General features: G+C 42.2%; 1 protein-coding gene across 2 annotated transcripts in view; it reads right to left on the bottom strand.

Annotated features, from left to right (window-relative positions):
- TRAF3IP2 (TRAF3 interacting protein 2) overlaps nt 1-15042 on the bottom strand; it is a 60668-nt gene extending 45626 nt beyond the window's left edge. The window contains exons 1-3 of one of the 2 annotated variants that reach the window (XM_019520077.1): nt 14813-15001; nt 3608-3685; nt 1707-2492 (exon numbers count right to left, since the gene is read on the bottom strand). In XM_019520077.1, coding sequence (XP_019375622.1) covers nt 1707-2492; nt 3608-3623 — 802 coding nt within the window. In that variant the 5' untranslated portion in view covers nt 3624-3685; nt 14813-15001. Of the gene's footprint in view, nt 1-1706; nt 2493-3607; nt 3686-14812 lie in introns of both variants that reach the window. The other variant, XM_019520078.1, reaches the window with a different exon arrangement.
- Nucleotides 15043-15432: the final 390 nt, after the last annotated feature.

Here is a 15432-nt window from a genome sequence, read left to right as displayed (position 1 = left end):
CATAAGACAGGATGAATGTTAGGAGGCTTATGAAAACAGAAGAGGAGGAGAGGTAGAGCTGCCACTCTATATGGAGTTTGGAGTGCCAGCATATTGATGGCACCTCACTCCAAACCTCAGGCACAGTCTTGCCCTGTGACCTCATGTACACATTGAGAAGGAGGATAAATCAGATGGAGCCCTGGGGAGTCCCACAGGAAAGGTCCTGAAGGCATGACATCACTTGTCCATCACCATCTTTTGGGACCTCCATGCTAGAAAACTAATTCAGAGCTGTCCTGTGAATACCCACCAAGTCATGTAAATACATTATAGCACCTCATGGTTAACGGTATCAAAGGTAACGGAAAGACTGTATAAAATCAGCAAGGCAAAATCTCCCCTGTTGACCTCCAGGTGAAGACCATCAACCAAAGCTGTTAGCACAATCTCTCTGTGCTATATCCAGAATGAAAACTGGACTGTAAAGGGTCTAGGAAATTGATGGCATCCAGATGTGTCTGAATCCACCAGGCACCCAAAAAGGGGAGACTGAAGATATCACCAGTTGGATAGCCTTGCTTTAGGCAAACTAATTAGCACTGTTGAGTGACACTGCCAGTTACACCACCCCCAAGTGGCTACACTGCTTCTGGTTTAAGAGGCAGCCTGCCCAGAGTGGCATGGCATGCTTGAAGTTGCCACTACTGAGCACAGTGAATTTATGTTGTAGGCTTGTTACATTTCAGTGAAATGATTATTAGCAGTGAGTAGCTGAGAGGTTCCTATTTTAAAACTAGCACCTTGGAAGTCACAAGCTTTTAATTTCAATTGACAGAGAAATCTAGGAGAAAAAATGAGGAAGACAGATGCAGTGCTCTTGTCAAAGAAATAAAAAATGATGTGGATTAGCCTAGTCATAGGGCTGCCAGACAATATTTGCTGTGCAGGAAATCAGGGCTACCACCTTTCCTGCTCTCGGTAGGCAAGCCCTAATGTTCCTCAGAGATTCCAGAGAGAAGCAGAGAAACCTACAGTGGAAACAGAGATTCAGTCTGATATTGAATGTTGCTGCATGAGTGTTGCAAGAAGGAAAATAACCAGAACACAAAATATCAGTGAGGGAAGAGATTACTGGAACACAGATGGGCAAGCACGGTTTCTAAGCAATATCACCAGACTTTGTTCTCATGAATGAACTCTGGATATGTCTTACACTGCTTCTGCTATACTGTCAAGCTGAATGATGAGAAGCATGCCCCACCAATTTGCTTGGTATGCACAAAGGTTAGAAATGAAGCAGTGAAGCTGCCCTGAAGATGGCCCCTGTGCTGCTCTTAAGACTTTGCCATGCTTGAGAATAGCAGCAGGAAGTGTCGTTACAGGAAACTCAGTGCCTTGTTTCCACATATGCAACAGGTACTGGGGGGCAGGGGGGCGGTGAGTGGAGGCTTCTTGATGGCACTCTTGAGAGCACTATGGAAGCAGTATAGACATAACCTGTGAGTTCTAGTGATGAGTTTAGTTCAGTTAGAGGTTCTGTATTAGAGCATTTGGTGACATCCTTCTGGGAAGATATTTGGATTCGAAGCAGGTACTAAAAACAATAATAACTGCATGTGGAGAAGGAAGTACTGAATGAATATTAATATGTTAAAATATAATTTGTAGCTAAGATGGTGATACCACAGAAGAACATTAAAGGCTAATCAATTAGATTAACTTACATGGATGCTGATAGTATGGATCAACCGGACACTGATTTCTAAGGTGACATGGAGCTTGTGAAGAAACATCAGGATGAGGCACTCGTTGGAAAACGGGGCATCGTTGAGGTTCAACACCAGGAAACTCTCTGGATATTAATGGTCCTGGAAGGTCCTGGCGGTTAAAGCCAGATATAAGTGGTAGCGGAGGTTCTAAATGTCTGATACCCATGACATCTCGAGATTGAGAATCATATCCAGTATCTACAGTTGGTAGGTCCAATGGTGCTCTGTCATCTAAGGGCTGATATGACTGTGAGTTCTCTTGGTTTTCATCATCAAGCAAATTCTGGGAAGCATCAGATAAACTTTTGTTTGATTTACTAGAGTTGTGGCCAGTATCAGGAGAATCTGTTGAAAGCTGAGATCTCAACAGCTTGCTTGATTTTTCCATAGCCAACAGATGAGGCATAGATGGGAGCATTTCAACCACTGATTCACTAGATGAACAGGAAGGTACATCTTTTCCAGAATCCTGATGCCTTACCCACAGGCTGCTGTCATTCTCCTCAGCCCGTACATTGTGTCTTATAGCCTGGTGATAATACGTAGGTTCAGAGGGTTTGTCGAAATGTGGCCGACTGGCCATGGCATGAGACATTTGGGCTGGGCAAGGCCCTAAGGGTTCCGAATTGTCTATATTCTCATCAGAAGGCATCAAAGCCTCTTCCAGTGACTGTTCTGGAAATGGGGCCCAGAATGCAGATTCGTCAACTTCGACTGGTATGCTTCGACTCATCATAGTACCTAAAAAAGAGAAAACATAAACAATGTAAAACTAGTTGCATTCCTTGGGTAACTCATGGATTTTAGTAAACTTTAGAATGCTTTTTAGGAGTAGATTAGGATAAACTAGGGCAAGTAAGGTCAAGTAATTAGGCTAAGGGATTTAGAGGAACTGGTAATGGATGAGGCAAAGTCATAGGTGAGAGAAGCTTAGGACTAGGATAAAGGTGAGACAGCATACAAGAACAGGGACATGAAATGACTTAAGTTCAGTCCTGAACTGACTGCATCTATCCTAACTGCAAAATGATAAAATAGATCTGCTTTCCATGTTAGCATTAAAACTGTTTCATATAATCAATTAGCCAATAAAAGGAGCAATTTAACTTCCGATGTGGTCTTCTTACCTTAAACTTCAGTTTAGCAGAGTGTCCTCCCCACTGATGTTACCTAACCCTTTCTAGTTTACAACTTAGTGTCTGAAAACTTTGGTATGATCTTGGGCCTGTCAGGCTGGCCACCCGATAGTGGACTTAATATTTTTGAGTTTGGCAAATTTAGCAATTAAAATTCTCTCTCTCTCTCAGGTATTGTAATCTTTTTCTCTTTTAGGTTTGTAACTATTTTATCATTTGTAAAATTTCAGCTTTCTAATCCTATTGTTATTCAAGTGTTTAACCATTTTTAATAGTTGTAAACATTTCCCCAGAAGCTGTTTTGTTATATGCAACCATTTCCTTTTTTCAGATTAAAAAAAAATTGTCAGCTGTAACTGAAATAGCCATTTTGTGTGAGTCATGGTAGTTCTATAGTCACTTACAGTACTTGCAAATTAAGGCTTTTAATAAGGTTTATTTTTATAACTGCTCCTTTAGATGACTTGATTTTTGTTAGAACAGATCTCTTGGATCTATCCTGGTCCCTCATACCAGAGCTGATCAAACAACTATAAAAACAAGTTATAAAAGGGCAAACGTATCTTCACCATTATGAGTCAAGATTAAAGAGTGAAACTTGAAAGCTAAAATATCACAAAGTGAAAATATGTTTTTAGAAACAGACAACAATAACAATGCATCTCTGCTTGGTTAACATGGTGAAGAAACAAATTCATAGAGCAAGAACTTTGGGCTAACCTGTGACGGAGGTCATTTCCAATATTCGTAGAAATACAGTTCAGATCTCTTTACCCAGTACCAAAACTTTCCAACAGACTGGAAAATAAGAACAAAAATATTCCTATGAACAACAATAATAATCCAATCTCAGAGTCTTAGAAAGAATACTGGTTGAAATTCTGAAAACCACATTTCACAAAAAAGATATTAGGTTTTCTGTTACCTAGTGTTCCTGCTAAGGCTGGAAATACATGAAAGTTCTCTCTCATATTATTAGTTCTGCTTCTAGACAAGATGTTTAGAGTATTCAGATCCAGGATTTTGGTTCAGTCTATTCCAGTGATATGGCCAGTTCCAGATTCATTAATGATGCCCCCCTAATAGTTCCCTGAATTTAAACTGTCCCTCAAACCCCACTTAAGAACTTTGAATTCCAATCTGCGGTTACTGGTTAAAGCCAGTCTCCAGTTCTTCTTGAACTCAAACCAGTTACTCATTCCATATCACATGGATGCTGTTAGTGTAAATTTACAGACATTTTGAATGTTTTGTTTTTCTTCAGGTTTTTTTCTTTTTTGTTTCTAAGGAGTTAATAATGCAAATTTAGTGTACAGGCTACAAGAAATGTTAAACACCATGTCAGAACTGATTAGAGTTGCAAGTTACTGCTCTTATGGCTTTATCAGTAAACCTGGTTCAACCAAATGCCTCTCTTGATTGTATATTTTCTCTATAGCGTCTTCATCCATTATTACATAGGCAGCGTGCTACAAAACATGCTTTATTACGGTGTGGCTGATTGGAAGTCCAAGAACATGCCCCAATGCATAATGCATACACAGAACATTCTTTCTAAGTTCAACATAAAGGTTTCTCACTCAGTGTGGCCTGACATCTCTCAATTGGTCTTGAGAACTTCAGGGTTAGCACTTCAGGGTTGCTCAGCGAGCAAATACCCTATAAAAGCTTCAAATCTAACAATGCTGAAGAGAACAACTTAGGCCATAATATGCTAAATGGGATAAAAATCGCTCAAACCATCACAAGGCACAAGACAAGGAGGCTCCCAAAATGAAAGTTTAAGGCCAGATTCTGGAGTGCACTATCACCAGGGTGAGTTGCAATTTGTATGGTCCACAGACAAAGCTGTACTCATGCCCTCTATGCTGATCAGGTGTCTATGACTGGTATCCTGAGGTAGCACAGAGCAGGTAAAGGAACATATGCCACACAGCAAAGTCTGACAAAGTGGGGTAGGGGGAGAAGGTGGGTGGGTGGGGGCAGAGTTGACTGAAAAGGGGATGTATCAAGACAGAAAAGGATGGTTTTGCTGCTTTTGGGCTGTGCACTGGATGCAATATGAGTACTGTCAGTTTTTTCTGTGCAGGGAAACTTACCTTTAGATATAATAAGCGTGTCTACAGAAATTAGAGCTGTATTGGTGTGATTACAGTGGGATAATTGCATTGAAAATTTCCCTGTGTGTACAAGCCTTGATAGCAGTGATTGGTTGATTAACGCACAGCACATTGTAATTGCATTGTCAGATACACAGAGGTCAGAGATCAAAGTGCAGTGCTAAATTGGCTCCTTTTATTACAGAAGCAAAAGATTTTTTGAGTAATATATTTTATTGGTGGAACTAAATAAATAAGTTGGGAAAGATGTTAGACAAGCGTTCAGGTGCAAAGTTCCCTTCTTCAGATCTGGGAAAAAGGCAGATACAGCAACACTCCAATCTTCTGAGTACAGGCATTCATGCTTGAAATCCCAACAGTAAGTTTATTGACATCATACAACATTTCCTGTTTCTTTCCCCTTAAGCCACAAACATATCATTACTACTGTTAGTTGAATCACTGTCTTTCGATAATAACAACATGCAAAGGAAAAACCCTGAGCTCTCCTAGGTGGCACAGGATTAAGATGGCGATTTGCATTACCCTGTTATTTGCAATAATGAGGACAGAGTAGTGGACTCAGGAACTTTTGTTGGATTGTTACTGTACTGCAGTCGAAAGACTCAGCTGGATATATGGTTTAGAATGAAGTGAGCTTCTGTTTGGGTGACCATATGTTCCATTTTAGCTGGGACAATTGCAGATTTCAGGCTGATCTTGGCTGGCTTGGGAATTATAATGGGCATCCTGGAAATGCAGGGGCACAGGGCGCAGTTTGGTCAGGATTTGGAGGACACAGAGCACCTTGCAGGCAGAAAAGCAGCCACTGCTGCCTGCCTAGCATATATCTCTGCCCCCTTGTGAGAGCAGGGGAGGGGGCAGGGGCAGTGTCCTGGATTTCCCAGATGATGTTCCCGATTTCTACTTTAGTTACCCTATAAGGTGCAAATCTACCCTGCCTTCTACTTGTCTTCACAATAACATGGTTAATTATATCTATGTGGATTAGGGCCAGATATACAGAGGTATTTGGGCATGTAAAGATGCAGACAGCTTCCTAACAAGTTTTACAGAAGTACCTAACCATTAGGTACCTAGCTCCCTCTGAAAGCAATTGCCTTTCTGCCTCAATCTGTCCTTAAGACTTCCTGCCACGGCTGTGTTTGCTTGTACTTGCTCTGTACCTAAGGAATTAATAGGGATGATTTGTGGACCTCCGGGCATCTTTATTCATTTACTCACTTGAGCATTGATCCAATGAAATGGCATAATATAGATGTGCAAAAGACCTGGATTAAAGAGGAAGTGCAAGTCATGCTGCAGACTCTCTTTGCACCACTGAATAGTAAGAGCACATCAGGATATGGCTTTTCAGCATAAATTCTCATTGGTATCCAGGTTATAAAGATATGGGTCAAATTATGGGCACAAATCAATTGAAGTAAAAAATTATAATAGCTTAACACGTTTAGTAATCTTTGGACTCATCTATACATGCATTTAAGTGAGACTAAATTTAATGCGCATTAAGCATTTTTTGGAAGGTGTCTACATGTGAAGGGACTTGGCACTAAAGTTAGCAGTGTCATCCAGTCCTGCCGTGTGCCTCTAGTGGCCAGGCGGACCCAACATTAAAGTTAGTGCTGGATCATGTCTACACATGCATTAATGCACGTTAAGTAATCACATCTAAATTTGATACCTGCATTTGCAGGTATCAAATTTAGGCCTGACTAGCCTAGTTTCACCATTTTAATGCACATCAAGGGTGCGCATGTGTAGATGTGTGCCTGTAATGCATATTAAATTAGGTTAATGTGCATTAATATGACCTGTGTAGACATGCCCATAATAGTTAATATTTGAACATGGCACTTCCTAGAAAGAGAGGCTGCTGACAGATGTGAACCCTCTCCCCAATTCCCGCCCCCCCCAAAAAGAAACAACAACAAAAACAAAACAGTACTTTATTGAAAGAGGAAATGCATTGGTTTGACTCAACTCCCCAGCATCTGTATAGACCAGGTGCTTCAGTTGGGCTTTTTGGCACTTTTATCTAATAGCTGATTGAATCAGCTATTACGTGAAAGTGCCAACCCCCCCCTGCTGAAGTGTGTAATCTATACAGATGTTGGGTGAGCTGGGTGAAACTAATGTGATGCCTTTTCTGTGCATGCATTATGCTCAGTGCAGGGGTGCACTGAGCTGAAAGTAAAGTGCTTATTTCTCCCCCCACCCCGCCAATGTCTGTAAGCAGCCAAACTGACTAGGTCTGAGTCTGCCCATAATTTCTTTGATGGCCTCAAACATGGTCATATTAAATAATTCCAACCTGGAACTTCTGTCTTTAGCAGTCTTCAGCTTAATACCCAAACCAATAACATTTCCAAATTTCATAAGGGAATGGATCTTTGGGAAGAATCCAAAGTCTGATCCTTTAATTTTTTCCATTGACTTCAGTGGTCTTTGGATTGGACTTCAAATGAAAAGTATCAAAAAGTATGAAAAGAATGAAAAAGTATCAACCACCTCTGGAGACTACATGCAGGTTTTATTTATACATTTATTTCTTATTTCAGTTGGAATATTCACTTCTTCTGAGTACTTGTGAAATACAAATTTTAATAGCAGACAAAGTCTGAGGGAAAAACAAGTACTGCTTATTTGCTTCCAGTTCACTATTAGGTATATTTATCTTTCATCCATTTTGTAGAATGACTCACTTTTAAGATTGTAGCCAATACATTTATTGCAGTCAACCAACTAAAATTATTTTTTTAAAGATAGGCATTACAGTGGCCTCTTTTTTGGTTGGCTGGCCTTTGAGAACAGATCATATTTGGATATGCGCTTATTAATTTCTTGAATCTATTAAATATTTCCTTCCTGTAGAATACAAGATAAAATTTTTAAAAGATTACACAAGATAGCTGACAAACAACACTGAGCAAACTCAGAGCAGATGGGACTACACCCACATCATTTTGTAAGATTTTGGGTATTGTAGTCAGAAGTTTTCAATGCTTAAGTAGTGCTTAAAATGGACCCTGTCTGGCTGGCACATTGGTGCCCAAGACTGCATACTGATCTACCAAAAAGGATTCACTATATTTGAGAAGATAGCCCTTACCATGGTGGTGACCAGATATAAAGGCAGACAGACATAAGGGAAGGAAGTGCCTTTTCTCATTGGTTTGTCTGGAAAAATTAGCTTTTAAATATCAGGACCTCCTCACAGAAAATACCCCTAGATACTTTTAGGGCAATGCTGGCAGTACATACAAATATTACATGGATGGAAATTTCCTACAGAAAACCCTGGATGCTGTTGGAAATGATGGTTCAGTTAAAATCTCTCTCTCAAGTCAATACTGAATAAGTGATTCAGTATGCTGTTAACATACAGCTGGAGATCCCAGCTTTTGGAAAGTCATAAATCTGAGGCCTTGATCCTATTAAGTTATGTAGTCTTATGCTGTAGAATTTCATCCAATTTTCTTTGAAAACTTTCTGGGCGCATCTACATGTGCAATTAATGTGACTGAATATACTCCACTTCAATTTGAGTTGGAGTAAACTAATCCCAACATCACCATCTACATGTATGTTTAAGCACATCAATTTACCGTGCTGCTGGATACCACTTGTATCTGATGGAACTATCTGGCAGTGCAGTAAATTAGTCTACTGAACCCTAATTGCCATGCATGTGTAGACAGTGATGCTTTACTGTGCAGCAAATTAGTCTGCTGCACAGTAAAGTGTCTTGGGTAGACATGCCCTCTGTTTCCATGTAAAAAATAGTGTTAAGCATATGAGAGACAAATAACTTGCCTGGGACCCCAGTAGCCAAGAACTAAGACAAACGAGTTCTTCAGTGCATCAAAATATACTTAGCAATTGATAGCACTCTTCTAGCACTGAGATCACCAGGAAATGTAGCTTAGACCCAATCTCAGCTCCAACCATACCTCCACAATGACAGCTGCAGAAATTCAACATCCTCCATATACCTCGGACAATACAGACGGTTACCAATAACCAGCCTGAATTCTTGTTTGGGACTCTTGCAAATTATGAAATGAGGCCTTTTCTTTATAGAGCATGTGTATTCTGGCAGAAAAAAAACTTCTTGAAAACAACAGGTAAACATTTTTTTAACAGAACCTTCTTTTCTTTCCTTTGACCTATGCATACACAAAGTTTCATAAAATGCATTAATTTAATAGATAATCTTGGCGAGCTGGTCTTAAGTAAGCTGTTTGGCAGTGAAACAAACTCTTGTGAACAAACTCTTCCAAGCTGATTTGCGACAGTTCCCAGACTTACAAAAGTTCTTCCATTTAGACTGCCAGATAAATTGAAAACTTCAGAAGCAAGGGAGTATTGAATACCTTGCTGAAACAATCATGTACAGCAATATTCACATTGAAATGAATGCCTCACACTCTTGTTCTGAATGCAGTTGGCTTTGGGTATCCAAGGGAAACATCAGCAGAGAAAGTAAATAGATGATGTAGGCAACAGAGAAAATATTCTCAGGTTAGTATAGATGGGTCCAAACAACAAAATTTGAAACTAGGATTGACTTCCTCTAATGAGAGAAAAATTGAAGAGAGTTTTTAATATGAGGGTTGGGTTCAGGCCCATTTTTACAGGGTGAGTTTTTTTTTCCTCCAGATTTCACAGGCAGCTGCAAAGTATCCCATGTCTTTCCCAATTTGAAGATTTGTCAAGATCCAGATACCCCAGAGAAGGCTTCTAACTGCCTGGTTTTGATTAGGGAACTTCTGACAACAGAGAGGAAGAAGTGGCAACATATAACAAAAGTGTGTTTTCACTCTCAGTCATTTTCAGGGAAGGGAGAATAAAGAAAGGGAGAAAAAGGAACAAGTTGTCTTTCTGTACAGTAGCCACTAGAACAGGGGTGGGCAATTATTTGGGCCCACAGGACACATAGGGAGTTTTGGGGAGCAGTTGTGGGCTGGTTCGGTACCCTGCTCCCCCATACAACAGCTCACCAAACCTTCCTATGTAGGATGGGGCCATGGGCAGGTGGGGAGCTGGAGTAGCTGCGGGCAGATAAATTGTATTGTTTTTTTAAATGGTTGGATGCAAATGAAGGGAAGGATGATGGTTAGCTTATACGTCAGCCATGTGGAGGAGATATAGATAAGAGGGACAGCAACTTCCTATTGGGTTGCTAGCCTAGAACTGGGGTTCATTTCCTGATCCACCACAAGTATCCAGTGCATCTTTGAGCCAGTCACTATCAGGCTGCCCCTCGAACCCAGCACTTCAGCCTGTCCAGATCAGCCACTTACCCCAGTCTGCCACCTCTCAAACCAACTACCCAGGCTCAGCAAACCTGGCCAGAAATCTACATCTAGGTCTGGCTACCCGCCCACTTCATGCCCCTGCAGTGGTGGGCCAGGGTCAGCAAACCCCTCACTCCCTCCCCTATAAAACCCTGACCAAGAAGAGGAAGTGTCTAGGCAATAGGGATCAATTCCTATCTAGAGTGCTTTGTTGGTCCTATGACTTGATCTGCCCTCCATTTGATCTCCTGGCTACCTGATCCAGCTTGCCCTCTGACTCCATGCTCTGTCACCTCCTTTGGATTCCTAACTTGGTTTATCCCTAGACCTGGTTCTCTGTGTGATCTCCTGGCTACCTGACCTGGCTTGCCCTCTGACTCTGCGCTCTGCCTGACCCTCCAGTTTCCTGATTCAGCTTGTTCCTGGACTGACTTCCTAACTTCCTAGTGGTCTGCACCTCAATTTTACACTTTCCTCCTAATCCTGGCCAGCCCTTCAAACACCCAAGCGACCCCCAGGCCTGGCCGCCCATGACCTGGCATGATAGTCACTCAGTCCCAGTCCCTTTGTGCCCAAGTTCCCCATCTGTTTGGTGCTCAGATACTATAAAGGTGGGGGATATATAACTGTGGGTACAGTGAAATGCTACAACTTGTTCCATAGAAAAATAAGATACAACCTTCTACAAGCAAGCATAGTCAGGAAGAAATCCTTTCAGCAGTATGCAGTGCAAACCTGTGAACCACGTGGGGCCTATAAATCAAATGGCCAAGGTCACAGAAAACGGAGCTGAACAGTTTGGCCTTGGCAGGAAAAAGTGTTCAGCTGAGCTCATTGCTTACATTTGTCACCGATGGGTACATTCCATAATGAAGACAAAAGCACAGCGTCCTGTGTGAATGTAGATTCTTAGCTCTTTGTAGCAGGGACTATTTTTTGTTGTGCTTCTGGGTAGCACATGGTGTCCTTTAGCTGCTATAGACTTAAAGAAATACAGGGAGCATCTACATGAAACTCTAAGAGTTGCCTAAATAGTCCCACAGTAACGTGTCATTGTCTACACCAGCAGTGCTATTAGGCCAGAGTAAACAAATTAACTCCACTGTAGGATAGTACTGCCCAACACAAATACTATTCTATGGCGGAGTTATTTACTTCACCGCAATGCACATGACTGGGGCTGGCTGGGGCACAAGCACCATATGCCCCAGCCAGCACTTCTGCAGCATGCTGAGCTGGAGGGGGAGCAGTCCTGGGCTGGCAGGCCAACCCCTGAGGCTTTACTGCCCTGGCTCAATGTGCTGTGGTCCCAGGTGCACATGTAAATTCTGCACTCAGGAGCAATAAACTCCAGCTTGAACTGTGCCAGTTTATTGCATCATATTAATATCATGTGTAGATGCACCCACAGAGTCTGAAGCAATGTTCCTCCTCCATGCTGATAATATTTATTTGTTGACTATTTTCACATATTAGTTCAGCCAGTGCTGAAGGTTCTGTACCCCAGGAAAACTGTCGAACGTGCACCCTGTATTTACTCACTTAAGAACCAAAAAGAGATAGTGTCAGATATCATAACTCTAACTCACCTGCCTAAACCACACACAAATTCATGCAAAGTATAGGGAAATTGATGTTTTGTTGATGCAGACTTAACAGTCTTAACTCTCACCACTGAATTATTGATTTTAATGTAATTTTTCCTTGACTTATCAAAAGATTACCTTTTATGAGATGCTTTGAAATGGAAAGTATTCTCAGTATACTAGACAGCCCCTCTCCTCGGCTTTGCCTATGCAGTATTGAGGTACTGCACCAAGCTAAAAGGCAAAGGCATTCTGTGTTGAGCCAGAATCTCTTGGTGCTCTCTAGCCATTAAGGAAAGAGCTCACATCACTACCCAACAATCCTGGATGAGATAAGGGAACCAACAGCTCTACTTACTGTCTCTATGTCTCTGGAAGCATCTACACAAAAAGTTTTACTGTGCATTAGACCAACCTAATGTGCAATAAAGAGTCACCGTCTACACATACATGGGACTGACTGTGCACTGCATTAGTCTAATGCACCATTTGTTAGTACCAATATATACCGGTACTAGATAAGTGGTGCATTCGCTAATGTGCCATAGCACACGTATAGACGTTGACCAGGAGCAATTTGCTTTTGGACAGCCCAGGGAGCAAGGAGCCTGCGCCTGCCTGGCTAAGCCTTGATGAGGGGAGGAGCTGTGCCAGCTCCAGGGACAGCTGTCTCCCTGCCACATGGGGATTGGGACCTGCCCAATCTCCATGTGGCCGGGAGAGCTGTGCTGGTTGCAGGAACAGCTGTCTCCCTGCCACCTGGGGATTGGGATCAATAATATGCAGAAAATTCAGGTGCATTAATTGCAAATATAGACGTGCCTTCTGTCCCTTAAAGTTGCTGCCCTGCCCCTCTTGGGGAAGTAGGCATGGAGCTGTCCCTGTGCTCTCCTGAGTATTAGGGACTGGAATTCTGCCTGGTCCTTACACTTTATTGTAGAGGTAGCAACAAGCCAATTCTGGACCAAAGGAAGACCAAAGTACAGGCAAGAAATCACAGTTCCACTCGTAACTTAGGGGTATTTGGTGCATCATCTTCACACTTGGCAGATCCAGTCTCTTTTGGCTCCAGACTAAATAATTAGGCCAGATCAATTTTCCACACCAAAGTGACAAGGCTACTAAAGCAGAGTTGTATAGTGAAAGCTGATTTCTAGCTTTCCATAAGAACACAGAAAAACCTGGGTCACTGAATCCAGTCCCTTGCTGTGGCAAGCAACTACGTCATATAATCCTTTTTCTAACTGTACCTAGAGATGCCAAATTATCAAGCTCAACTAGGGAGATACTGCCACGTGTCCTTAACACAGTACTAGTGCCCTCAGTCGCTCTCTGCACCTAGTCCTCATGGGCAGATAAAAAGAAAAACAAAAAAGTTCTTTCCAAGCCTGGGCCCCTCAGAAGTGCTTGTATTATCTAAGGCACAGCTGTGACATTGTACTATTGTGCTCTAAGCTGATATGACAATCTGACAGTGAGGAGTGGCCAGTTCGGTGTTCTCAGACCCTCTGTAGTCATTGGTTGCAACCAACTGTCTTGAACACCAGTTTTCAGAAACCAAACACATTCCCAAAGTCAAATGCATAAAGCAGTGCTATGGATAATATCTGCTAGGCTGCACATTTAACAATGTGCTGGACAAACATAAAGGGATGACAGGAAGAACTGAGGTTTGCCAACTTCTCCCCCTGCCCCAATTGCTTTGTTTGAGCAAAGGGAGACAGGAAAGTGTTTTGTCATTTCCTTCCATCTGGTCCCCTGTGTCCTGTATACCTATATGCCAGCAAATTCTTCTACTATAGGCCTGACGAATCCAAGCAAAAAAGTACTTCTGCCAGGGAAGCCTATGCTGGTTCCCTCCATGAAATAAGTTATACAAATAAAAGCATTTTTTGTGGGTATAACTGTTTACACTGGGACTTGCATCACCATAGCCCTGTTGGTAAAAACAATAATAATAATAAAAAAAAGAAATCATTCCCCTAACTGACTTACCTCTGCTAATATAATTTTAAACATAGACCAGTCTTAAATCTAAGCAGGGGCTGGATTTTTCAGTACTCGGATTCCTGCTGTGGCTGGTAGGATAGACTCTCAGTTCTCATTAGTCAGCGGGAGATAGTGAGGAGTTACAAAACTGGGTCTGCTGAAAAGGAAGTTAATGAGACAGAAAAAGCCTGTCACTCCCTCCTCCTCCTCCTCCTCCTCCTTCTCCTCCTGGACTCTTTACATGTTGGATTTTTTTTTAACAATAACAGATCACTTACAACTTCTCTGTCCTAAACATACAGTAGGACTGTATTACTTAGGAGACTATTTCTTCATCATTTTCCATAACGATTCCTTCTCTCTGGGTGACTCCTAGATTATCAGGCACAACCCCTCGTCATGGAGGAGGGTGCGTGCAGTAAGCGTAGGCCTGCGAAGGAAGCTGTGTAAAATCATGCTTCCCCAGCTGGGCCACAATGCCGCTGGAAGCTCCTGGGAAGCAGAGCTGCTATGCCTCTCTTCTGAGACGGGATCTCTGACTGACCACAAAGTATGGCACGGCACAAAGGGCAGGGGTGAGGGGGCCTTGTAACCTGCCCTCCTGCCTATACACCTGTGGAGCGCCCTGCCAGGTTCAGGCCTCAGCTGCATGATTTTCAGGTAGCCGTACAATACCTAGGATCACACCTAAACACTGTTTGCCGGAGTGTTGTCCATTCCCAGCATTTACTTAACATAATCCTGCTATCGAGCTGCAAAGTAACTAAAACAGCGTAACCTAAAACTTGTCCAGTTGCTGTGGGAGAAAAAATGGGTAGAGCTGGAGGAAGTTAGCAGCCAGAAAGAAGAACAAGAGGTGCAAAGTGGGTCAGTAGTGAATAACAAGCAAGGGAGGGGAGAGGGAGGAGCAGTATCTCTAGAGGAGCTTACCTTGGGGCCAGAAAGGGCTGGATCTGGATTGACCAGGGAGGAGAGGGAAACACCAGGGCTGTCTCCCCCACACTCTTCTCCTCTCCCTCTCTCTGTTTTTCTCCTGGCTGTCTTTTCCCTCTTTTACGACACTCTCCCTCTCCCAGGTAAGCGGTAGAACAGGCTCTGCAGCAGGAAGTGAACCATGTATGCAAATTACAAAGCAGACGTGGAAAGCCTCAGCCTGAGAATCTCCCTATGGGGGAGTGAATCAGAAACAGAGGAAAGCCAGTTTGAAGTTAAAAAAAATCCCTCAAAATGTCATTCGCCTAGGAAGCTGGGCTGCTTTCTTTTAAACTAAACAGCTAAGTAAGAGTAGGGAAAATCCAGCCTGATTTCGAAGTACACTGTGCAAGACTGGAAAAGGCATCTCTCATTTTTTTCTCATTTTGTTAAAATACACACTGTCACCCTTAGCATATCAGGATTGAGACCTCCCAGAAACTTGCAACGTTAACTAAACAATCCCTTGATTTTAAATATGGCTTTTTTTGTTTTTGTTTTCTGGTGCTGTCTTTAGGGCACGCTAAACACGTGTGTGCTTTCTCCTGAAAAGCTAACAGTTTGAAACTTATTTGTGG

Source organism: Gavialis gangeticus, unplaced genomic scaffold, assembly GCF_001723915.1.
Source record: "Gavialis gangeticus isolate Ggan-Ray unplaced genomic scaffold, GavGan_comp1, whole genome shotgun sequence".
In the NCBI taxonomy this organism is placed as follows: Eukaryota; Metazoa; Chordata; order Crocodylia; family Gavialidae; genus Gavialis; species Gavialis gangeticus.
Note: the sequence above shows the minus strand (reverse complement) of the source record. Positions and strands in the feature narration are given on the sequence as shown.